At 38.2% G+C, this 26,597-nt stretch overlaps 1 protein-coding gene across 2 annotated transcripts in view; it reads right to left on the reverse strand.

The window, feature by feature from the left end:
* The window catches only part of cntn3a.1 (contactin 3a, tandem duplicate 1), a 327,610-nt gene that overhangs the window by 250,574 nt on the left and 50,439 nt on the right, over positions 1-26,597 (reverse strand). For both annotated transcript variants that reach the window (XM_030139254.1, XM_030139253.1), the window contains exon 3: positions 21,415-21,547. In XM_030139254.1, coding sequence (XP_029995114.1) covers positions 21,415-21,547 — 133 coding nt within the window. The remainder of the gene's footprint in view (positions 1-21,414; positions 21,548-26,597) is intronic.

A 26,597-nucleotide genomic window follows, 5' to 3' on the forward strand; every position in this document is an offset into this window, starting at 1 on the left:
TTAAGTCAGGGTAGTGGACCCGGTCCTACTCAGTCCTCTGAGGTTCCACGTTTTGACGTGGTTACTAACTTACGTCTGGTCCCTCAGTTTTGTGAGCAGGACCCAGACACATTTTTTTCTCTGTTTGAGCGCGTGGCTGACAGCCGGAACTGGTCTGACGCAGAGCGCACGCTGCTGCTCCAGTGCGTCCTGACAGGGAAGGCGCAGGAAGCGTATTCTGCTCTGAGTCTGGCAGAGAGTAAAGTTTACAGATCTGTCAAAAAGGCTGTGTTAAAGGCGTATGAGCTGGTGCCTGAGGCATACCGTCAGCGGTTCCGCACCTGGCAGAAACACAGTGGGCAGACTCATATGGAGTTTGCTAGAGACTTAATTACACACTTTAATCGCTGGTGTTTGTCATTGGGTGTTGAGTCTTATGAAGCACTGTGTGACTTGATAGTTTTGGAGCAATTTAAAAACACCGTTCCTCCACACATAGCTGTTCATATTGACGAGCGCAAAGTGAAAACTGTGACCGAAGCGGCTGCGCTCGCAGATGAGTACGTGCTGACGCACAGAGGCCGTCAGTTTAATGGTGGTGTAGACCCTGAGGACAGCGGGTTCCGTTCGTCTGGTAGACAACGGGAGGCTGGGTCTGGATCCTGGAAACAGGACGCATCACCCCGTTTTCCAACTAACTCTAAGGTATGTAATTATTGCAGAGGCAGGGGCCATTGGAAAGCAGAATGTCCACGCAGATCTGGTAAGAATGTGCAGGTTAAGCCTGTGGTTCTGGCTGCTCCTGTGACACACTCTGTTTCTGTGGACACTTGTGGAGTCAAAATCAATCCTGTTCAGACTAATTCTTGTGTGCCCTGTAGCGACGTTAAATCTGTGAATGATTGTGGTTTGGCGCAATCTGATTTTTCTGCGTTCATTTCAGATGGTCATGTGTCTTTGGTGGGCGCTGATGTTTCCACTCCAGTGAAAATCCTGCGTGACACAGGTGCATTCCACTCTTTTATTCTGGGTTCTGTGTTACCGTTTTCTGTCAGCACAGCAACTGGAGATTTCGTTCTGGTCCGAGGAATGGGTTTGACGGTCGTACCTGCTCCCATTCATAAACTCCATCTTAGTTGTGGGCTGGTGACAGGTGAGGTGGTTATGGGGGTGCGTCCTGCCCTGCCTGTTCCCGGAGTGCATGTTATCCTGGGTAATGACCTGGCTGGTAGCAGTGTATGGGTTGATACTCCGCTTTCCCCGGTTGTGACGTTTTCTCCATCTGTCCCCAAAATGCCTGAACAGTCAGTCCAGGACGAATCTGATGTGTACCCGGCATGTGTGATTACTCGCGCTCAGAGTAAAAATCAGTCTGAGGCGGAGCATTGTGAGGATGTCCGTGACACATGTGCTTTATCTGTGCCTGACTCACTTCTGTCCGTTTCCCGTAGTGAGCTGATCGCAGAACAACGTGCTGATCAGACTCTCTGTGAGCTTGTGCATAAGGTGCTATCAGCTACTGAAGGTAACAGTGCGGCTCAGTGTTATTTACTGCTGGATGACCTGTTGGTGCGTAAATGGACGCCTCACTGTGACAGTTTCTTTGGTGAACCGGTGTTTCAAGTTGTTGTTCCCTCAAAATTCAGGGAGGAGGTGCTTAGGACTTCTCATGATCAGTCAGGACATTTAGGGGTTCATAAAACTTATACTTACATTCTTAAGTATTTTTTTTGGCCCCGTATGAAAAAGGATGTGTCAAACTACATCAAATCATGTCACACCTGTCAAATTACAGGTAAACCAAATCAAACCATTAAACCAGCTCCTTTGGCTCCGATTCCAGTTGCAGCTCAACCTTTTGAGCACCTGATTATTGATTGTGTTGGCCCATTACCACGTTCCAAATCAGGTAACTGTTATTTACTCACCGTCATGTGTCAGACGACGAGGTATCCAGCTGCTTATCCACTTCGCACAATAACAGCGAAGGCTGTGGTTAAAGCCTTAACACAGTTTATTTCAGTGTTTGGAATACCTAAAATAATTCAGAGTGACCAGGGTACAAATTTCTCCTCCAATTTATTTTCACAGGTTCTTCAACAGCTAGGCGTGAAACATAATAAAGCTTCTGCATATCATGCACAGAGCCAAGGTGCATTAGAACGATTCCATCAAACCCTTAAGTCTCTGTTGCGCAGTTATTGCGTAGAATTGGATCAGGACTGGGATGAGGGGTTGCCGTGGTTATTGTTGGCTGCCAGAGGGGTGGTGCAGGAGAGCACTGGCTTCAGTCCGAATGACCTGGTGTTTGGTCACGCAGTTCGCAGTCCATTGACTCTCCTCCGTGACTCTGTGGTTCCGTCTGAACCTCCTCAGTGTCTAGTTGATTATGTGCAGGGGTTTCGACGTCGTTTAGTTTTGGCTGTGGAGATGGCTAAGGGAAATCTAGCCTGTGCACAAAGTAAAATGAAAAGATTATATGACAGGAAATCTGAAATTCGGGTATTTTCTCCTGGTGATCAGGTTGTGGCTTTATTACCGCTGGTGAACTCACCGTTCCAGGCTAAATTTCAGGGTCCATTTTCAGTTTTGCAGCGGACTTCAGATGTCAGTTATTTGCTGTCCACTCCGGGACGCAGGAACAAAAAACAGCTGTGTCATGTTAACCTGCTGAAGCCGTACCACCCCCGTGAGTTCCAGTCTTTTGAGGGCGGGGGGAGTGCGCAACAGCAGGACGCAACACCTGTGCTTGCTGTTGCTGCCGCTGATGTGTGTTCAGTAAATGTCACACCTGTGGTACAGAATGATGAAGTCCGGTCACCAGATGAAAGTATGTTGTGTGGCAGACTGAAAAATTCTGAAACGCTGAATAATAATAATAATAATCTTTCACTGGGTCACCAGGTGAAGGCTATTTCCCACTATCCTGTGCCGACCACCAAAAAGGAACTTATGCGTTTCCTTGGGTTAGTCGGTTATTACCGTTGTTTTTGTAAAAACTTTTCCACCATAGTTGCTCCCTTGACAGACCTGTTAAAGGCGAGGGCAAAATTCTTCTGGTCTAACTCCTGTCAGCAGGCTTTCGACAGCATAAAGACTGTTCTGTGTTCTCCTCCGGTCCTCGCAGCTCCCCGTTTGGATCAGCCCTTTCAGCTGCACGTGGATGCGAGTGACGTCGGAGCAGGTGCTGTGCTGCTTCAGACAGGAAGTGATGGCATTGACCATCCTGTTAGTTTCTTTTCAAAGAAGTTCAATGGGTACCAGATAAATTATTCAGTCATAGAGAAAGAAACTCTGGCTCTGGTGTGGGCTCTCCAGCATTTTGAAGTCTATCTGGACTGTAGTGTCCCACTGATCATTTACACTGATCATAACCCAATCACATTCTTGAACTCTTTGATCTGTCCGAACCGTAGGCTGATGCGGTGGTTCCTGTTTTTACAGGCGTATAGCTTAGACATTCGCCACGTTAGGGGCTCTGAAAATGTTATGGCGGATGCTCTGTCTCGAGCCTGATTTTTTTTTATTTCATTCCCCCATCTCTCCTAACCTGCTTGCTTCCATCCTTTCCTCTCACTCTTAAAGTGCTTCTCCAGGCGCCGGAGTTGCTGGGTGGCCGGATAGGGATGATAGGCTGGTGCTGGTTAAGAGACTTGGGTAAGCATAAAATCGAAATTAATGTGTGAATGTTTTGAATATTTTGTTTACCCTATTTTTTTTTTCAGACGGTCCTCTTGAAGAGAGGCCCTTTCTTTTTGGGGGGGGGGTGTGACGGCCCCGCACCTTCCGGGCACTAGGGGCGCTGTCAGTTTCTGCTGCAGATGGCGATGGCGTAATTAGTGACACCTGTGGCGGTCCAGGCCTGACTATATAAGTAGCTCGTCCGTGACGATCATTGGCTCTCTGGTTCTCGGGCTCTCTGGTTGTCTCTCTCTGGTCCGGCCTGGTCTACACGCTCTCTGTCTGGTCTCGGTGCTGCTGGCTGTCTGGTCTGGTCCTGCTCTGCCCTGCTTTGCTCCTCCTGGCTGGCGTTTCTGCAGCATTCTGTGTTTTTGTTATTATTAATTTATTTAATAAATCTTTGTTACTTTTTCACCACCTCCGTCTCCATTCTGGTCACCACCTCAGAGCCGGGTTGTGACAAAAGTCATTTCGGGCAAGTAAGAACAGCTGATTGCAGTAAGACTGATGTGTCAGGCTAGCAGCCCACTAAAGTTTGCTTTGAACGCTGTAATCTGTGGGCTTCCCTAATCCGAATGACAAATGGCATGGAATAACAAATGACCACTACCACAAACGTTAAATATCACTGTGTTTCTGTTATTGGTGTCAAACTATGGAACGAACTGAAGGATGAAGTGAAATTGTGTAGCTCACTGTCGAGTTTCAAAAAGACTTTAATTTGTCAAATTCTTAAGGGCTATGAAAGTAATATGATTACAAAGTGACTTATAACACCGAATGTAGTATAATTTGTGTTTAAGTACTAATCTGCTGCAACTTCAGGTGTGGACTTGGAGTAAGGATGGGAATAGGAGAAGCAGAAATAAGCCTCTGGCTTCAGCTTCTTCCTTTTTCAGTTACAAATTGTGTTAATTTTATGTTTGTTTGTTGTTGTTTTTTTTAATATGTATGTGTTTTTTTAACTGAAATAAACATTAATTCATTCATTCATTCAATCTGTGCATTTCACTATTATGTGTGTTGGCAGAACCACCCCAGTTCATACCTAGCTGGCTAACGTTACATTCCCTTGTGATTTATGCTAGTGACAAAACAGCTTGCCAGTGAACTTTACATGTTGTATCCTTTGTGCGTTATTATTGATTTATAAGTTATATTTCATGATTTACATTTGGATAGTTTAAATATATTAGTATTAAAAATACAGTTAAAAGTAAGTCGCTTCTACACATGGTCATTTGTTCCTGGTATGTGATGTTCACATTTGACCACAAGGGGGCGTTTCTTGTTGTACGTTTCAGTTGTGAGGAGGGTCCAGGTTCGAATCGAAGAAGACAGTAGGAAGTAGCAGTTGAGATCAAAAGAGAGATTGTTTTGTGCACTGTTAGCCATCGTTTTAATGTACTATACCAGTATTTTTTGTTAGTAAAATTCACTACGACGGCTTCGTTTTTTTCATAGAAGCTGTAGTTAAGTTCCCACATTACATCCTAATATAGCTAATATAGCCAAGCTCTGGCTCTGGCTTCGTCTCCCGAACAAGTGCTCCAAGCCTCTGAGAATGCGCGATTCATGCACGAAGAGGGGTTCGCGCAGAGGGGTGGGGGTGGGGGGGGCAAATGGCAGTTGAGTTTGACGGACATATCACCATTCAAGCATTTCGATGGGCCGGTTAAAATGATTGGATGGTGTTTTTTCAGTCCTGTCCATCCCACAGGTGACTAAAATTGTTTATTTTTGTGTTACCCTACCTTTAAATGATTGATTCCTTGTTATTCTTAAATCCATTTTCAGTTCTGTTTTATAATCAAGGTAATAACCAATGTAACGAACACGGGGGAGAGAGAATTGGAGTCAGATTTGTAAGTAGAATCCCAACAATAGGTGTCTGCTGTTTTGTATTAAACATACATGGCATGAAGTCCAAATAATATTAATGCAATGCGGTGACTCAGATCTCCCGCTATTAGCCCTTACTCTGAATTAATCGAATATTATTCCAAATTACACAGGCTGATAGGTGCTACCGTGAAACCAGATTGGATGTAGGTGAACTTGGAGGTAATCAGACACAGTCATTTAAGGCGTTTCTTTTCATTTTCAGACGTTTACTCTAATCAAACCAAGTCTCACTCAGAGATGAAATGCTTGCAATTCCTTCTGACGCAGCCTCAAGATCTGAATCTGAGTCCTCCTCCTTTCAGTTCTAATGATTCTCAGACTGGAAGACCAAACACCAGGACAGCTCAGATGAAATAGGCTGTGGTTTTTCTTTGAGTAACGTGAGCCTCGCACGTTTGAGGGAGAGAGTCAGTGAGTGAGAAAGACGAGCAACATGCAAATGCCAGTAATCAGCTTTAACTGTTCAGATGACACCACGGCTGGATGGAAAAGCTTGATTTAGGAGATATATCGTTGCTCACTTTGGGTAATTAAGGTTCGTGGGCCAAGAAAAACATGCTGAGATGATGATGTAGGATCAGTCAAATTCAGCATGTCAGAATGGTGCAGACAAAGCCAAGAAAATAATAAAGATAAATAAATTGTGCAAGTTGATCATAGTTTTAATTGAGACTAAACAATGAATGATGCAACATAAATTACACAAACTTAATGGTTCGGGGTATACAAAGGTAGAATAGCTTTGCACATTGAAGTATCTGAAATTGTAATACCACTAGATGTCGATCTAAAAAAGCCCTGGCTCCCATAGATTTACACTGAACTTACTTTAACATGTGGTGCCAGGCACAACAAACCCCGCCCCTCGCACAGATTTAGGCCATTATAAGTAAATGGGAAGATTTTAAAAATTCATTAAAAATTTTAACTTTGATCTACTGTTCCAAAAATGTAATGAGATTCGTTCTGGGTCACTGGCAAACTTTAAACCAAATTTGGTATGAAGTCAACCAATAGTTTTACTGCAACATACATTTGAAATTTTGCCCATTAAAAGTAAATAAGGAAAAAAAAAGATTTTAAAAATTCATAAAAAATTTGAACTTTTATCTACTGTTCCCAAAATGTAATGAGATTCGTTCTGGGTCGCTGGCAATCTATAAACCAAATTTGGTATGAATTCAACCAATAGTTTTGCTGCTACAGACATTTGAAATTTTGCCCATTATAAGTAAATGGGAGAAAAAAAAAAAGATTTTAGAAATTCATAAAACATTTGAACTTTGATCTACTGTTCCCAAAATGTAATGAGATTCGTTCTGGGTCGCTGGCAATCTATGAAGTCAATCTAGTATGAATTAAACCATTTGTTTTGCTGCTACAGACATTTGAAATTTCACCCATTATAAGTAAATGGGAGAAAAAAAAAAAGATTTTAAAAATTCACAAAAAATTTGAACTTTGATCCACTGTTCCCAAAATGTAATGAGATTCATTCTGCATCACTGGCAGTCTATAAAGTCAATCTGGTATGAATTCAACCAATAGTTTTGCTGCCACAAACATTTGAAATTTTGCCCATTATCGGTAAAGGGGAAAAAAAAGATTTTAAAAATTCATTAAAAAATAGAACTTTGACCTACTGTTCCAATAATATAATGAGATCTATTCTGGGTCACTGGCAATCTGTAAACCAACTTTAGTATGAATTCAACCAATAGTTTTGCAGCTAGAGTGTTAACAAACAAACAAACCAAACCAAAAACAATACCCTTGCCTCCCCTTCGAGGGGCGGGGTAAAAATACTAATTTAATATATTATTTCAGGACTCATTCCAGTTTCATCCAATTTCTGAAGGCTCTAATAAGTGATCTGGTGAACCACCTTTGACTTTTTGGAGTTTCAGTTTAATTTAATGAAACACCTGACATCTTGATAGTAGTTATGGTTAATAGGTTCCAGTAACTACACTGTAAAAATGTTTTTGTTTTTTTTTACAGTATGTTTAAATTTTATTAAGTCTGTATGCTAGCACTGAGAATTAGCTAAGTCCTTTACCTCCGGGTCAGGCTCAAACAGAAGCTGATTGCAATAGCTCCTGCTTTCTCCCCATGCATGATGTATATAAGTGACTGACATTTTAAATTGTATGTTTTTTAATTCATTCTTTTTTTTTTTTTTTAAATCTCTCTTATCCATTTGTTTGCTGTGAGTGCACGTTACTCTGTTCTGTATTGTCCTGCTGCTGCAAAAAGCACACTTCCCCCGTTGTGGGACAATTAAGATCAGATCTTAACTTATCTCATCTTATCTTATCTTGCATCCCAAGGGCTCCTGTAGTTCAGCCCCTTTTGTCCAAATATGGTAACATCTGGCTCCAAAAAGCTAACATGACGATGGACAACTGGCCTCAAAATAACAATTTAGAAACCAGTGGGTAATGAAATGGTTTGTCTATCCTATAATTACATAGTTTTTCTTTTTATTCTTTATCTAGTGTTGCACGATTTGGACAAAAAGTCACACTGCGATTAATGTGAGCAGTTTCTAACTACTTGGTTATTAAGGAAAAGTCACAGGTTACTCATTTTTAAATGCCAAATCAAACATAAAAACTTAATGTGGCATGAAAAAAAAATTAAATTACTACCAATAATCCAAAATATTACAAGATAACAAAGGTTATATTATTTTTTAATTTATTTTTTTTTTTTTTTTCCACAATTAGATCACCCCAAGTCCTTTGAAATCTTGGCCAATAAATTAGTCCTTTGTGAATATATTATTCCACAGGCTGGTATTGCCATTATGACTCAGTGAGCAACAGTGCTTTCATCAGACTACCTTCAGCTTTTATGAATTAACACTTTCCACATAATACCAAAAAATTCATTACTTACACATTCATAGAACAAAATGTAACCTGGGACTGAAAACCGAACTGAAAGACTAAATGAAGTGAATGAAATGAGAATGAAAATGTCAAAACTATGATAACTCTGATGCAGACTCCACTGTTCAGCTTCTTTGTTAAACTGAGCAATTAACCAGAAGGCATGAACAGGATTAAACTGTCTTTGTTTTGCAGAAAACTTTCTGAATGTACTCAGGTGCATTTCATGAATTCAATATGCCCTTGAAATCATCTGAACAATACCCCGTCAGTGTGCAAATGGCATACACACGCCCCGAGCTAATTCACTGTCAAAGGGGAAGAAAATAGAAGTTTAAAAAAAAAAAGGGGGGGGGGGGGGGGGGGGGGGGCGGGGTAAACACATGCTAACAAGAAAAGTGATACTTGATGAAGGAGACTCTAAAGAAACAGCTTTTCATCTAACAAATAAGGCACGATTAGGTTCAAAGTTAGCTCTTCAGTCTTGATTAGATTTTCACAGCTCAATGGGAAAAAAAAACAAAAAACAAAGCTCCAGGTTTCTATTTCAGACTTTCTTCCTCCTTTTGCAGCATGTATGATTTTAGACAGAGTAGCAGGTAGAGCTAAAGGAAAACGGGAAGCGGGGGGGGCATATGCAGCAGAGCGGTGCTCAACAGCAGATTGGCTGATTAGATTGATTTAGTGATTTGGTGTTGCAGCTGGAACCAGCCCAACAGCTCCAGATGAGACAAATCAAGGGGCCGTGGTGACAACTCCAAGTGGGGGCTCTGTGTAGCTACAGACGCTGGATGGTCTCAGACATATTAATTTGTCCTTGGCGCCCCTAAAATAGACCTGCCTGTATTTTCAGCAGTGGCATATGGCATATGGGTCAATATATAAATGAGGGCCATCTGAAGTCCATATATCTGGCATACATCTTCATTAAAAGTAAAAAAAAAAAAAAAAAAAAAAAAAGAGGTGTGATTGGCTATGTGTACAAGCTTGTTAATATAATTATTATCCATTTTTTACTCACTTATTTACTTTATCTATATTAATTTTTTTTTTTCTTTCAGTGAGCATTATTGGTAACCTTTTTTCTTTGCATAAAAGTGTGCTTTGTGCCATTGACGTCCTGTGTGTTATCTTGTGAGACTGTTCTGAATAAAAATTTGAATAAAAAAAAAAAAAAAGTAAAAAAAAAAAAATGATGTTTTTTATGTTCATTATGGTCATGTCTTTAAAAATTCCATAATCATTTAATTACAGAAACAATTACATATTCATAAATAATTAATAAATGACTACATATATTAAAATGTCAACTAAATAACCCTCTGAATTTAATGACAACCCCTTTCTAATTAGTTAAACAATAATAAAAGGATCTTATTCAAAAATTTTGATTGTGTTTTTTTATTTAGTAGAGATAATCATGACAGGTATTTCTTTTTTGGCAATATATCAAATTTTATATGGAAAATAACAAATTGTATCTGTGTTCGAGAGATCACTTTCCACTAAGTTACCCATTACACAAACACCTCTCAAGGTATTTTATGTTCATTATGATCATGTCTTGAAAAATTCCATAATTATTTAATTATGGAAACAATCACTTAGACTATTACAAATAATTAATAAATGACTAGATATACTAAAATGTCAACTAAATAACCGTCTGAATTTGATAACAACCACCTTCTAATTAGCTAAACAATAATAAAATGAGCTCATTCAACAATTGTTTTGATTGTGTTCTTGATTGTATTCTCAGATATTTCTTTTTTGCCAAAATATCAAATTTTATATGGAAAATAACAAATTTTATCTGTCTGAGAAATCACTTTCAACTAAGTTACCCATTACAAAAACACCTCTGAAGGAAGTGTGTTAATTCCAAATCCCATGACCTGCTCCACATGATGTCATTTCCTCCTGAAGAAAACACTGGCAAGACTCCAACATATGTTCTGTCTCCTCTCTAAAAAATGTCTTAAGTATAAGATCATTCAGGAACATTAAGTGGAGATGGTAGATGTGTTTTGTTATTGATTCTTTTGTTATAATGCCAATCCTCAATGATGTGCACATTTAATTTAATGTAAAACGGTCCGTTAGGTGAAAAGGATAGGCAAAAAAATAAGCTTTTGCTTCTATCCTATTCCTTTTTTTGTTTTTGTGTTTATTGTGGTTGTTCTGTGTGCGGTGATTACTGTACAAACCAAAAATAAATCATGCATTCATTTCTTAGTTATTGAATATAAAGTAGTGTGTGAGTCAAGTGTGTATTTATTGCACTCTTATGTCGACACGGTTACTACAATATCTTTATAACTAACTTTCAATTTCAATTTTACTCAACTGTATGTATGATATTTAGAGGCATTTTTCTATAAAAATGCCATGTGGTGTTATGGTTATGTTGATTTTAGACCTGAAAACAGCAAAAATGTCAACTATACCTGTCAACTATGTTTATTTATTCATTTATTTATTTACTTATTTCATTTCGAGCATGCAAAGAACAAAACAAAACGAAGCAAATTAAGACAAAAACAAAACAACATTTAAATGAACAGAATCTATCCTCAAGCACATACAAGTCTGAATTTTGCATGGTCGAAAAGGAGTAGGAAGCAAGGTTATCATCGTTAACGAAAACTAACGAAATGACAAAAACTAGAATTGTAAAAACATTTTCGTCAACTGAAATAAATAAAAACTATAGTTAAAAGAAAAAAAAAACGATAACTAACTGAAACGGTATTGTGTGCTTACAAAACTAACTAAAACGGATAAAAATTCTGGATAAAATTCCCTTCGTTTTCGTCTTTGTCAATGTCGGATTGATACAAAAGCGAGTTATTTCCGCCGAGCAATTTTAGCTGCTGGCGCCATATGATATTTAGCGGTCCGTCATTTATCGTCACTTGTCGTTTAGAGTTGTCTTCTGGTCCCCACTCTACCTGGAAACGTGGAGACTAAATTTGGGAGAAAGCAGCAGAGTCCTGTCTGGGATTTATTTGAATATGACAGCAAAGAAAATAAAAGATATGAAAAAACTAAACTCACACTAAAACTAAGCATTTAGAAAATAACGGAAACTACTAAAAACTAGCAAACCTGCTCTAAAAACTAATTGAAACAAACTGAAAGGAAAAAATGTCAAAACTAAATAAAACTAAACAATAATGAAAAATCCACAACTATTACAGGGTGGGGAAGCAAAATTTACAATATTTTGAGGCAGGGATTGAAAGACAGTGTATGACCAATTAGTTTATTGAAAGTCAGGAGAAATTATTTGTCACAAGAAAATTTACATAATAGAAAATGTTTTTATTCTATGTGTCTTCCTTCTTTCTCAATAACTGCCTTCACACGCTTCCTGAAACTTACGCAAGTGTTCCTCAAATATTCGGGTGACAACTTCTCCCACTCTTCTTTAATAGTATCTTTAAGAAAGTCGACATTGCTGTGTGATGTTCTATTGGTAGCATGTTCTAAAACGCCCCAAATAGCAGAATCCAGAGGGTTTAGATCTGGGCTAGAAGGCGGCCATAAACATGATTCCCAAAAATTGCTGAAGTTGGATTTGTTGCTGTTGTCAACAAGTGTTTTGGTGTTCTTGTGTAAGATTTTAACTTCAAATCATATTTTACTGCATTTCTAACGGTCTTGTTGTCTACCTCAAGTTCAATCGCCATTTTTCTCATGGATTTGGTTGGATCCTTTAGGATTTTGGATTTGAGAGCTTTAATAAAAGCTTTGGTACGTTTTTGTTGCTTCCTCCACTTCCAGACTTTCTCGTAATAGTTTTGCTCATAGTCATTCTCTTCTTTCCATTATAAACAGTCTTTATGGACACTCCAACTATTTTTGAAATCTCCTTTGGTGTGACGAGTGCATTCAGCAAATCACACACTCTTTGACGTTTGCTTTCCTGATTACTCATATGGGCAAAAGTTTGTGAAAAGGTATGGATAATAGTGTTAGGTATGATTATGACATCAATATATGTTTGGTTTCAAAACAATTGACGTAGTGCCTGCTGAGAAAAAACAACTAAATGTTCATTGTAAATTTTGCTTCCCCACCCTGTATAACCTTAGTAGGAAGAAGTATAAACTTGTTACCCTGTAAAGGTAACTCAAAAAGTCCCTCTGTTACATCCTGACCCATACGCTATCCTGTCAGTGAACCTCGCAAGAACCTACAAATTCAAGGCCGAGACCTTGAATGCCCTCTGACGTCTGCTGATTAAATTGACAACACGTCCATTTGAGCCTCAGTGCCATCACTAAAACAGATCAGAGTATTACATAAGAGTATGTTATCAATCCCAAAAATCACTTCTTAATGTGGTATATCAACTGCCAGAGTCAGTGGCACTTGCTGTAATTAAACAGCTAATTAAGGGAAAATGTGATGAGATATGCAGTCGGGCAGACTCTCTGAACTCCAACTAAAGGGAAGGGGGATGAAAAAAAAAAAACAAAAAACTTGCAGATCTGAACTAATGAATTGCTTTTCACTGACAAACCTGGGACTACCCAGATAGTGAAATAGCTACTGATTACTTAATAAGTATTCCAGCCGATCCAAGTGATAAGATCTTGTACATTCATTTCAATTTGTGCCCATTAAGCATAACACCGAGGATCTTCAAGCTACATTAACAGCCGCATATGCTGATGTTATGAGGGATCGTTTCAACCTATTACACATTAAATGCTTGGCTTTGCAATTTGCATTTAATTACACTGACAGGAGTACAGCAGCAATGTGGCCTCATTTGATAGATTATGAATTAATAGTTTAGGCTCCGTGCACTTTAAAGCAAATCATTGTTTGTCGTTCGTTTTCATTTGTCATTGTTTCGGTAGCAGAAGAACGAGCCTCAATTTGTTTTAACACAACAGGGACAGGAACACAAATACGAACACAATAGAGCCACTGTTAATCTGTGCCTACATCCGTCATACCAGCTCAGTCATACTTATGTAATCGTCTCTAAATCTGACGACCTGTAATATATGTGTGTGCATGTTAAATGTTCGGTGTCGCATGATTTTAGGACAGGATGGATTTTGGTTTTTTAATGCTTATCACTTTTTTGCCCATTAAAATGATATGAAAAAGTCATGCAAACATAAAAAAAAATATTGCAAAATAATTCTGATCTGCACCTGCTTTTGCAAAAAACACAAATTTATATTTATCTACAAAGCAAATTGTCTAATTATCTGCTATGTTATATTTTTCGTAAAGTGTTGCCTTGATCTTTTGCAGATGGTACCAGGCCTTTATTTACTTCAGCTACAGACGGTACCAGGCCTTTATTTACTTTAACTACAGAAAGTACCAGGGCTTTATTTACTTCCACTACAGATGGTACCAGGCCTTTATTTACTTCAGCTACAGACGGTACCAGGCCTTTATTTACTTTAACTACAGAAAGTACCAGGGCTTTATTTACTTCCACTACAGATGGTGCCAGGCCTTTATTTAAGTCAGCAATAGATGGTACCAGGCCTTTATTTACTTCACCTACAGACAGTACTAGGCCTTTATTTACTTTAACTACAGAAGGTACCAGGCCTTTATTTACTTCAACTACAAAAAGTACTAGGCCTTTATTTACTTCAACTACAGAAAGTACCAGGCCTTTATTTACTTCAACTACAGATGGTACCAGGCCTTTATTTAAGTCAGCTATAGATGATACCAGGCCTTTATTTGCTTCAGCTACAGACGGTACCAGGCTTTTATTTACTTCAACTACAGATGGTACTAGGCCTTTATTTACTTTAACTACAGATGGTACCAGGCCTTTATTTATTTCAGCGACAGACAGTACCAGGCCTTTATTTACTTTAACTACAGAAGGTACCGGGCCTTTATTTACTTCAGCTACGGACGGTACCAGGCCTTTATTTAAGTCAGCTATAGATGGTACCAGGCCTTTATTTTCTTCAACAACAGATGGTACCAGGCCTTTATTTAAGTCAGCTATAGATGGTACCAGGCCTTTATTTTCTTCAACAACAGATGGTACCAGGCCTTTATTTAAGTCAGCTATAGATGGTACCAAGCCTTTATTTACTTCAGCTACAGACGGTACCAGGCCTTTATTTACTTCAGCTACAGAGGGTACCAGCCCTTTATTTACTTCAGCTACAGATGGTACCAGGCCTTTATTTACTTCAGCTACAGACGCTACCAGGCCTTTATTTACTTCAGCTACACACGATACCAGGCCTTTATTTACTTCAGCTACAGAAGGTACCTGGCCTTTATTTACTTCAGCTACAGATGGTACCATGCCTTTATTTACTTCAACTACAGACAGTACCTGGCCTTTATTTACATTTGCTATGTTAAAAGTCATGAAATGTGGTTTTCTATAAATGCAACACTTTCTTAGCTGTTACAAAGTAAAATTTTACTTTTAATGGATAGAAATCATTCATCGCTTTAAATGTATAAACGTCTTCCTGACACCTGTCTACAAATGACAATTTTGCTAATAAAGACACACACCTGCAGTGACTGAAATCAGAACATAACCACTTGAGAGATGAGTGGTATGGACCAACAGATGAATTGTATTGTTGAGTGCATTACATCAGACCTGTAGAAGTACACATTGTGTTCAGCTGGCAGCACAGACACCAGTGCTTGTCTGTGGATGTTGTTAAGATCTGCCTTTTATTTGTTCATGCTGACCTTGACAACAGCTAGTATTAGATTCACAGCTTTTACCTGACTTGTGGTTTTTATCTGAGCAAATACAGTTACCTTTAAAATCTTTTCGATACACCTGAATAAAAATGGCTGGGTGAAGCCAAGAGCAGAGGAGAAATATTTCATTATTTTGACGACGTTCCATTGTCCGACAAGTGATTTCAGTAACATCATCTCTTTGTGACACATTCTTCTTCTACTATGCGTTCAGTGGACAGTTGGTCCCACTTTGGATTAGTTTGACTCTAACTTGGCTGAGTATTGTGGTAATGTGTATCGACGGGTATCAAAAAGAATTTAACGATTCTGATTCCAGTATCAATTTGCTTATTGATCCGATTCCTTATCGATTCTCTTATCGATTCTCATTGGGTGAGGGAATAAAAGAGTACAAATGGGTGTGTTTGCATTAACTGTTTGTTTCAGTTTCACTGTATGGTGAGACTGAAATTTAAGACACTTTACTAATTACCTCCGCCAGGAGGCACTGTGATTGCTTTGCTTTGTGTGTTTGTGTGCGTGCATGTTTGTGTGTTTGTTTGTTTGTTTGTTAGCAAGATAACTCAAAAAGTTATGGATGGATTTTCATGAAATTTTCAGGAAATGTTGATACTGGCACAAGGAAGAAATTATTAAATTTTGGTGGTTATCAGGGGTGGGGAGGGGGGCACGGGGGGCCCACTGATCTGCCGTGGTGGAGGTCTGCGCTCTTCAAGTGCTTTTCTTGTTCCTCTTGTCTCCCGCTGTTGTGCACCACATGTTCCTTTCCCCTACCTTCGGAAGCTTTTATTTGAGGGGGCAGGACATTTGTTGTCCTCACCAGAACCGGGCCCGGATCACCACCTGGCATTTGCTCTGCCGCTAGATTCACAAGTATCATGACGTAGCGTGTCAAACACATGACATTCCTGCAAATGAACTGCATGCTGTGTGGACAAATGTTTGAGCATGTTGGAGGGATTTCCCCCTTTGAAGAAATGGGAGCTTTCAAGTGTTACAAGTGGCCCTGGTGCCGTCTTTTCGCGTGAAATATCGTCATACTTTGGAGCGTTTCTGCCTCATCACCATGTTGGCTATGTTCTCAAACAAAACAATGCAGCGTGCATGTGACATCATCACGCATGCGCAACGAAGGTGGAATCGATAAGCAGAATTGTTGAGCAGGCAGGCAAACGATTCCAAGGAATTGAGCTGCTGTGCACTGGTTCTCAAAAAGAACCGGTTCTCAATTAATGTGCTTTACAATTTAATAATAACAATAATAATAATAATAATAATAATAATATATTTTATTTATAGGTGCCTTTCTTGGCTCTCAAGGACACGGCACAGAGAACAAAACCAGCAATAAAACAAAGAATTTAAGTCATGTTATATCTGCTATGTTTTTGTTTTTTTGTTTTTTTTTTTAATCTAACAGACAATTATTTTATACATTTCAGATATCTGCACTAATAACCAGCTCTTCATCATAACTTGAAGGTGTGTATCTCTGCTCATATTAGACTTCAGCAACAGTTTATGGATAAAAATTAAGAAAAGCAACAATATGTGTAATTATTGTGAGTTGTTTGTATGAAAATTAATCATCAACTCAAACCTCAATATTTTGACTGCCATAGTCTGAGCCTTAGAGGCAGCTGGTTCTAGGCAATGTTTCATTTTTAAAGACCAGCTAATATTCTGTTGTTATATTTTACTGTTATCCAAATTACACTTGCTGTTTTAGTGTTTTCAGTATTTAGTTTAATGCTGATATGAGTTGCCCAGTGTCACTCACAACAGACACAATCTATCATTTCTGCTTAAATGAAGCTGGAATTTTATGTGTTTATGTTGATATGCGTGCTGTTATAAAACAAAGATTTTTGTCGCTACAGCACAACAGCTTGAAATGGCTTAGAAGAAGCTGCTGGTTAACAAGTAGTCTTTACATGCAGTGATTAAATATTTCTTTTTTTTTTCACAAGTGTTCAGCTGTCTGGCAGCAATAAAGAAAAAATATGTAAATGAGAGCGGCTTTACAGTGAATGAGGCTGGATTGAAGCACAATATAACTGTTTGATTTTGCTTAATCAGTACTAGCTGAGAAGGTGTTTTCATTCTAGGTTAGTATAGTTGTTACTGAAATGCTATCAGTAATATTACAATTTATTTGGTAGAATTAATGTAAAAAAAACTATCTGCATGCGAGGACCCTTTTTTTCCTCGACATCATGCATACCACATGTGTTTTCCCTCATTACTCTGCCATCTGAAGCAGAAGACACTCGATGCATGATTCTCGTGGGTCACTTGATCTTTTCTCTGGTCAGTGGTGCTGATGACAGGAAGCTCTCAAAGCAATTTCCACAGCAGATCAATGTCCACCACCAATGCAAATACACAACAGACCTACGACTCAGGCCAATTAATTCGTCATTCTCAAATTAACCGTGACTGACAGAAAAGCTAAGCACTGCAGGCAGAGATCAGCAGCGAGACATAAGGTTCTCAAATTACTGTTTTTTTCACCTGGGGTTTAGCACAAACTTTGGACTTTTAGCTCAAACTTTTATTAAACGAGTGATATTTTGCTTTTTTTTAATGGAATTATGCATTTTCAAACATTTCCCTGTGGTCTACATAAACTGTAAATGCTCTGCTTGGGTCTGAATTCTTCAATAATTCAACTCCACAGGTCTGTCCTCAACCCTGTTTCTGAGTAATGACACCAGAAAGATCATTTTGATCGCTGGCCCTTTAAATGCAAATGAGCCCCCTCAGGCCCCACCCCCTCCAGGTTGTTGACTGTGCTGCTCTGTCCCGTTCAGCCACTGGTGTTCGTTAATACAACCAACAACTGAACATTTTAGGTAATTGGCTCAAGTATGGACATATTTTCTGTATGGACTACAACTGCTGCTCTTAACCTTATACACTACAAACAAAAAGTTAAGGATATTTTAAATTTTTGGGCAATTTTTTTCAGCTGGGATTCTTGCAGAGCACTTTTTACTTTTGTGTGTGAAATGAAACAAATTTTTCAATGACCAGACATAGTTTTATTTACAAATGGCAAAAATGCCCAAAAAAAAAAAGACCAAAAAAAAGAAATATCCTTAACTTTTTGTTTGTAGTGTATGTGCAAATGTTGTGACGTAACTAGTTATAAAAAGCAACAAATTAAAAAGGAACTACAACAGGTTGTAGAAATCCACTTGATTTTTGCCAAAATTAATCTTTGCATTTAAGCTTTGCAGCACCTGCAGGGTTCAAATTAGGGCTGGGTAAAAAAAAAAAAAAATGATTTAATCAGTCTTAGATTGATTTCGTTTTAATTTTGCATAATCGATTAATAGTGGATGAGATTGATTTTTCAGAGCAGGACCGGGAGTACATGGAAGCGCGGGCAGGTCCGTCTTGTGAACCCCTGGGGAAGACGAGGTGTCTTGGTCTCGCTCGCAACAGCTCTGGCGCGGAAAAGACACGGAGGAAGGATGGGGAAAACTCCTCCGCTGGAGCTCCTCCCGGCCTCAAACTCGAACCCGCAGTGTGAAGGAACTGGCCGCCCAGAGGTTCTCCAGGGCGAGTCGCGGAAGCCGGTCATTCTTGGAATAATAACTTGGATCCATACATGGTCCATTATCAGGTCCTGCTCAGGTCCATCCTCCAACCTCTCCAACTCCGCTTTTCCACCATGCTGCTCCAGCTCCAGAGTTCAAACTGATGTGTGGTTCTGGACTCCAACTTGCCCAGTATTTTCCAGTGTTTGTGTCGTTTGTTATTCTATCTCCTCTTTCCACTGACCCAGACTGGTCCAGACAGATGGCTGCCTACCCAGAGCCCAGTTCTGTCTGAGTTTTCTCCTTCTGTAAAAGAGGTTTTCCTTCCCACTGGAGGATTTCTTGGATTTCCTCTCCATATTGTACTTTTAACGGCTCCTACTTGAATTTGTGCCTTGAGATAATTGTGTATAATGACTGGTACTATATAAATAAAACCAACTTTACAGCAACCTTTAATGTCATTCAACTAATCAGTATTGGAAGTGTGCATTTCTAAATACATATAACTTACATAGATGAGCCGTAACATTCTGATGCTGACAGGAGCAGTGATAATAGTATTGATTATTTCATTACAATGCCACCTTTCACTGGGTTGGACATATTAGGCAGCAAGTGAACATTTAACTTTTTAAATTGATGCATTGGAAGCAGCAAAATAAGCAACATAAGGAACTGAGTGACTTTGCCAAAGTACATATTGTTCCATTTTCATTCTTGCATTCGATTTGTACTGTTTGTACTGCAGCACAATATCTATCTATCTATCTATCTATCTATCTATCTATCTATCTATCTATCTATCTATCTATCTATCTATCTATCTATCTATCTATCTATCTATCTATCTATCTACCTACCTACCTACCTACCTACCTACCTACCTACCTACCTACCTACCTACCTACCTCCCTCCCTCTAACCCTGGACTAAAAAAGGACATCCCAACCTCAGGACCATTGAATAAATCCGATCCATGGGGGTCCAGATCTCTACTTCCAGGGCTATCACAGTCTCTCTTATTTGTTATATTTATATGCATTTGTTATATATACTTCTTGTTAGTTTGGTCAGTATTTGGTCATTTTGTTGACCACTGATCATCTCTGGGGGGTGATGGATAATGCCCTACCTCTCTACTTCCAGGACTTCGGGAATCTGCTGCTAACGTCTTGGTCCAGATACCACAGCACACCTTCACAGGTCTGGTGGAGTCTGGGTCTTGGGTCAGAGCAGTATTTGTGGAGAAAAGGGGTCAGGTGGTAATGATGTTCTGCTCCCATAGATGCTGGACTGATTGTAATCTGGTTGTTCTTTAGATACTTTTGGTAGGAACGAACCACTTCACATTAAGATCTGAAGATGCTCTGACCCAGTAATTTGGCCATCACAGTCCCTTGTCAAAATTTCTCAGATCCTTATTCTTGCCCATTTTGCTGTTTCTACCACCTCATCTTCCACATTTACATGTTCACTTGCTGCCTAATATACCCCGCAAACACACTGACAGGTCCCATTAGAATGATATAATTAACATTTATACCACTTTGCTTGTCAGTGTCGGAATGTTATAGCTGATAAGTGTTTTTTTTTTCCTTTTTATTTAGATATTTTCATTTTTCCACAAAACAGAACATTCTCTGACATAAGACCCTATGAATTAAAGCACAAGTAAATCGAATATAATAGGAATGCCATAAAGAGAAGTCACATGGAAAATAAATATTTGTTTGTACCAAGGAAAATTACAGCAGTACAATACCAGTCGTAGAGACATAATATTATAACAGCCCTCATTCCTTCATCAGTCACCCAAATACTGAGTAATACAGTTCCATCTTTGTTCAAAAGTGTCTATCTTTAGTTGTAGACTTGCGGTCATTCACTCCATAGTGTAGACCAGTGGTTCCCAACCTTTTTTGACTCATGACCCCATTTTAATATCATAAATTTCTGGCGACCTCAGACATTCAAAACGGAGAGTTTTTTTTTCTCAAATTTATTTGTTTTTGATCATGTAATAGTTTGCTATACTATGTTGCAAATAAACGTAAATTTTAGACGACATTCAGTCTATATAATGTATATTCTTATGGATGGAGGCAGAAAAGCCAGGTGTAGATTACTGCGCGAAATGAGAATTTTCTTTTCCTTGGTCAGGATATGTACAGTCAGTCCAACTTGGATTTACAAGGCTGACAATTAATACTGAACAAACAAGAACTCAAACTATGAATTATGAAAGAGCTGCAGCATCTGAAACCGACCACAATGAACATTTGACAGATAAACAGAACCACAGTGCTTCAGTTTCAGCTTCACAGTTTGTCGTGTCTTTTATGTATTGGGATTGTCTCTGTCAACTCACCATATATTTTTTATTAGTACGTTCTTATTTTTATCAGTTACTAGAAATTTCAGGCGACCCCATTTGAATTCCAGGCAACCGCACCCCAAGGTTGAAAAACACTGGTGTAGACCCTTTTCAGTCTCTGTACTCACTGAGTTATGGTCAGTGGTTTTGGATCCTTCCAGATGACAGTTATCATTTTCTTAGCGATTAATAAAAGTATCCATAACATGTGTCTTTGATCTGAACTATATGTCTGCTGATAAGTGTTTTCGGTAACAGAAATAAAACTGTGTGGATGAGGCCATGCCTGTGGATTTACCTGTAGGAAGGTGAAGGGTGTCCTTGGGCCTCACAGCTGAACACCACCTCTCTGCGGTTTTCGCCAGGTTGAAGAGGAAACACCACACTGCCGGGTTGTTTGGTGAACACAGGCTTCAGCAGGACTCCGCTTCCTGGGTGGAGAAGCAACACAACTACATCAGCTTTGATCCCAATTTCAGAATCTGCTGGCCTTTTAGAGGAGAATATTAGAGCTGCACAGGTGAGGGTGTGCTGCTTTAAAAACCTCTATTCTTTGGCCGTGTGAGAAAAGCCCATGAGCATTTTTCATATTAGTCATAAAAAGTTGCCTGGTCCCTGAGGTGCAGCATAATCAGCTGGTAGCCTTCATAAAACTTTAATGCAAACATCTGAATGTACAGGCCTGTCAACCGCACACGCCACCGCTACTGCGCTTCAGCACAATTTCATCTCGATTCCATAAACTTATCACCACCTTCCCGTGGGATATCATCCAATAAGAAAGTTGAGCTAAAATGCCACAACAAATGCTTAGAGTAATATGGTCTCGTTGACACCAGCCTCTATCATTTGGCCCATCAAAGTGGTGCCCTTTGCGTCCAGACTAAGAAAAAAGTGTGTTATTTCCAAAGCTGGGAACAAGAATTTAGAGAGGCTGTTGTTTTGTGTCTCGAAAAACCGCTGTGATCTTTCCAAGCGATTTTATTAAGGGGAATAAAAGCGGTTGGAAGGGTTACCTCTACAGTTTACAAAACACATATGAAATTACTCAAGTGTATAACACATTTTAAATACCTTGGATAATTTCAACACTATTATTATTTTTTTGAAATTATAGTTATATAGACATTTATTTAGCCACATAGAATCCCGTTGAGATCGCAATCTCTTTTACAAGGGTGACCTGGACAAGAAGTCAGCAGCACATGCCATGAAAGAAAACGGGTTTATAGACAGGTAGTTACAATAAATTAAAATAAACAGTAATAATATTGTAATAACAGAAAAGTAAAACTTATCCAATGTAACAGTGAGTTTCAAACCAGATAAAGACTAATGTTATGAAGCAAGTTTGGAAGCACTTTGGGTCTATTTTAAAAAATAAATATTGACCACATTAAAAGAGAATCAAGTTTTCAGATAAAACACATTTTTATATTATTTTTTATGTTATCTTTATTCAAAAATCTGCATGTAACACAATAAAAAAGACACAAAAATTAAGTGCTAATATTTTTTTTATATCTTTTTGTTCTCTCACAGGTACATTTTGGGAATCAAACTAATTATACAAGGCAGAGTCTTTCACAAAAATGACTGCTGTTGCAAAATCCCTCATGATTTATATGTGTTTAACTGGGTAGGTTCTATACGTAACTCAAGTGGACACGATGGGTTACACACGAAACCTGGATCGAGACTGAGATTTATAAAAAACCCACATGTCTGGATTAGGCAAACCAGTGGGATCATCAAATTTAAGACAGTGTCTTTATTTATAGCGGTATATAAGACCATTTCATGGTTTCAAGAATGCACTGACACCTAGGTAGCTTTTCATGACCTATTTTGGTCGTATTTTTGGCCCCAATATTTTATTAAAAAGTCATTAATTTTGGGATGGCTCAGAGAAAGAGTATAATTTTTTTGCATTTATCTGAGGTCATCATTAGGTATATCCTGGGGAGAAATATGTCTAAATTTCTCTTTTATTATTGGGTCTAAAAAGCTGGTAGGTACCAAAATGAACCCAGTTTCATAGAAGCACCCATATGACATTACTCTGAATTTGACAGTATATTCTAAATGCACCTTTTTTCTGAATGAAGCATTTTCCAATTAAGACATGTAGGAAACACTATATGATTCCACTTTCACAGGAGTCTTTGGACATGCATGGAGTCGGAAAAAGAATCTAATTTGCATGTTTTCCTGCCGTTTGTGACACATGACCCCTGTTTACAAGCAGCTGGAGTAAAGACAAAGATCTTTTCAGATACAGATGGATTCTCCAAAGAAAAAATCCCATTTTTGTCAGAAGGTGAAACACTTCGGCTGTTCAACATGAAACAGACACACCATGGATGTGAGCGAAGATCAAAAAGGCACGTCTTCCAGAAGGTGTTAGAAAGTAGAAAAGAGAGAGGATGTGGAAAGTCTATCACCGGCGGAGACTTTAGAAAAAACACACATTTAATTGTGGTATGCAAAGCTGCATGTACAGAGGAATAATGGAGGAATATTCATTGTGTTAACCACGTAAACAGCTTATTGGGAATTTTGTCCTCATCAGAATAAGGGCAAAGAAATCTGCGAGTAAACATAGTCAGTGTGACCGAATGTGACACTGCTATTGAAAATACAGTCGACTGAACCCTGGAGTCAGTCTGAGTGTATATTAACACCTCCTGCAGCAGAAAACAGTGTGATATTTATTCTAGTAAAAACGACATGCAGCCAATTTTTTTCCTTAACCTTTGATTTTTTAAAAGTCTGAGTGACAACCAATAAGCACAGATGAAAACAAAACTACGTCTTTCAGCTAATCCTCTTAAAACTAGAATATTACAGTCCTCCACCAAGGCCAACAGTCCACTCTTCTTCTCTTTCTCCTCATTAATCTACAATCTAACCACAAGAGGAGCTAAGAGAAGATTACAACCTTGTACGTTTCACCACTGATGAAAATGTAATGACTAACCAGTAGTTAATTAATTAGTTAAACTTCGGTTACGAGTATCGCTGTGAGACCATGGTGTCGGTTCACTGACATCACCCAATACTCTCCTAATGTGTGAAACATTTAGCCTTATCGGTCAACAGAGAAGATTTAAGATGGGGTGATGCAGATTTATGATCTGCTTGGTGAATTTGGACACTTTTCAGTTTTGGTTTTGAGATAAGACAAGATACTTTATTAAGTAAGTAAGTAAAGGTTTATTTATATAGCACTTTTTAAAACAACATGTTACAAAGTGCTTCACATAAAGGAGAGGTAGATAAGAACATATAAATCAAATCAAATCAAGTTTTATTTATATAGCGCCAAAAGTTATCTCATGACACTTTACATATAGAGTTGGTCAGAACCAGACTCTAAGCCAATTTACAGAAACCCAGCAGAATCCTCCAGGAGCAAACACCTGTGACTGGTGACAGTGGCGAGGAAAACCTTATTGTCATCATACAAAATGCACAATGAAATTTAGGTGCACTGTCAGGATACGGACTCATAAATAGTAATAACTATAAAAATATAACAAATGAAAAAAAAAAAAAATGCATCGCTCACATATCAACATCCATTCATTTGCTCACGCATCAACATTCTGCAGACAGCAAATAGTGTAAATAGAAGTGTCTGATGGTATTAAAAGGAAAAGAAACATGTAAAACTGAATATTGTAAAACCTCTTGTACTGTCACTTGTGTAACAAATTGATAACTGTTTTTCTTTTTTTTTTTTGTTAGTATCAATAAGACGTTAAAGATCATCAGAGGTTGTCTGATTGCTTCCTGTACAAAGATTTAGCCAAAGTGGCCAGTCGCTGCAAGAATACTTCTACCACTGCTTCAGAATCACAAACACCATATCAACAGGTCACAATTCACAAATGTGCAGAGAGCTTTTAATTTTAATGGTGAAAGAATGTTTGGTAGATTTAAGCAAATATCAAAGATGTTTGATGAGACAAAAATGCTCCTGTTAAATACGATTTGTGAAAAATGGGTCCTGTTTTTACTTTGGGTCAAAAAAAAAAAAAAAAATTCAAGATTTGTAAATCACATACATTTCTTTTGCCACTGGAATGAAAGGTGCTGGATTTCCTACATGAGCCCATGAAACACTGAAACAATCTGATTATGTGATTTAACATCGTGTCCCTTCACTCCCGATAAAATATCAGTCAGAAAAAAATGCTCTCATTAACGTTTTAGTGGCACATTACCTTTGTCCTTTTCCAACTCCTCTACAGTATGTAGATCAGTTTTAGCTTCTTTTGAGCCTCCATTCGTACATTTTGAGAGGTTTTTCTATAAGATCAGCACAGTGTTTAGCTTGTTTTAGCTAACCAATTTGCTTAAAATTATGTTAGTACTTCCTATACTTTCTGTTTATTCAAAATAACAGTGTATGCTTTTAAAATTTTACATATTAGTAGTAGTAGTAGTAGTTTATTTCGAGCACACAGAATCATCAGATAACAAAGAATCATATAACATGGTCAAAACAAATAAATAAATACAATTTTTTTTTATTATGCAGTAAAAGCTTCATCCACACTCATTATCGCTGGGTACTTAATGTTTAGCTACATGCTTTTCTAATTACACTCACTTCAGTAGCAACTAGCAACATTACAAAATAATTTGGTTTGTTTTTTTCCTTGGATTACCAAATTCCATCAAATTAAAAATCAATGCAGTAGTTTTTGAGTGATCCTTCTGACAGACATGGATGGAAAAGTGGGAGTGATCCAAAATCCATGTCACAGATTTTATTATTAAAAAAAAAAAAAAAGGTACCAGAATAAGTATAAAACCCCCTACTCTGTTTTCACACAGCACGATATAAGTGAATACCATAACTGTTGAATTGAGCTTGATTGTGTATTATTACACCTCTGTGGACAGGTATGACACACTGTGATAATTGATAAAAAAAAATATATATATGCTCTTAATGTTGCTTTAAAAAAGTAGTTTATGACCCATAGGGAAAAATGGCTGTAAAATTATTAAATCATAATTATCGTGCCATATCATAACTGAAGGCGGTTAAATCGCAAAGAACAACACAAACTTTATCTTTCTCTGTTACCAATTACAGTCAAAACGGTTCGCGTATCAATCAAATATATGTGTTGTTTGCAAGTATACAAAAATAACCAAAATAATTCATAATATAGTGTTCTGACAGAATAATACATACAGCACTACACATAAATTAATACTAAGTCAAACAACCAAATTCCATGGAGATATTGCTGATTTCTTGTCTCAGTAAAAACAGAAAACCATGGGGAGAAAAAAAAACAAAAAAAAAAAACATACAACAAAGACAGTGACATGTCTAGTGTGACATTCTTTTCCTGGTTAATTACAAAGTACAACAGTGAATACATGTTGTGCAGGCGATGCCCACGATATTCTGCAGCAAACAGGTGACCCAAGGGAAAGTCAAGACTTCATTGGAATAAA

The sequence above is a fragment of the Sphaeramia orbicularis genome, chromosome 7, assembly GCF_902148855.1.
Source record: "Sphaeramia orbicularis chromosome 7, fSphaOr1.1, whole genome shotgun sequence".
Classification (NCBI taxonomy): Eukaryota; Metazoa; Chordata; class Actinopteri; order Kurtiformes; family Apogonidae; genus Sphaeramia; species Sphaeramia orbicularis.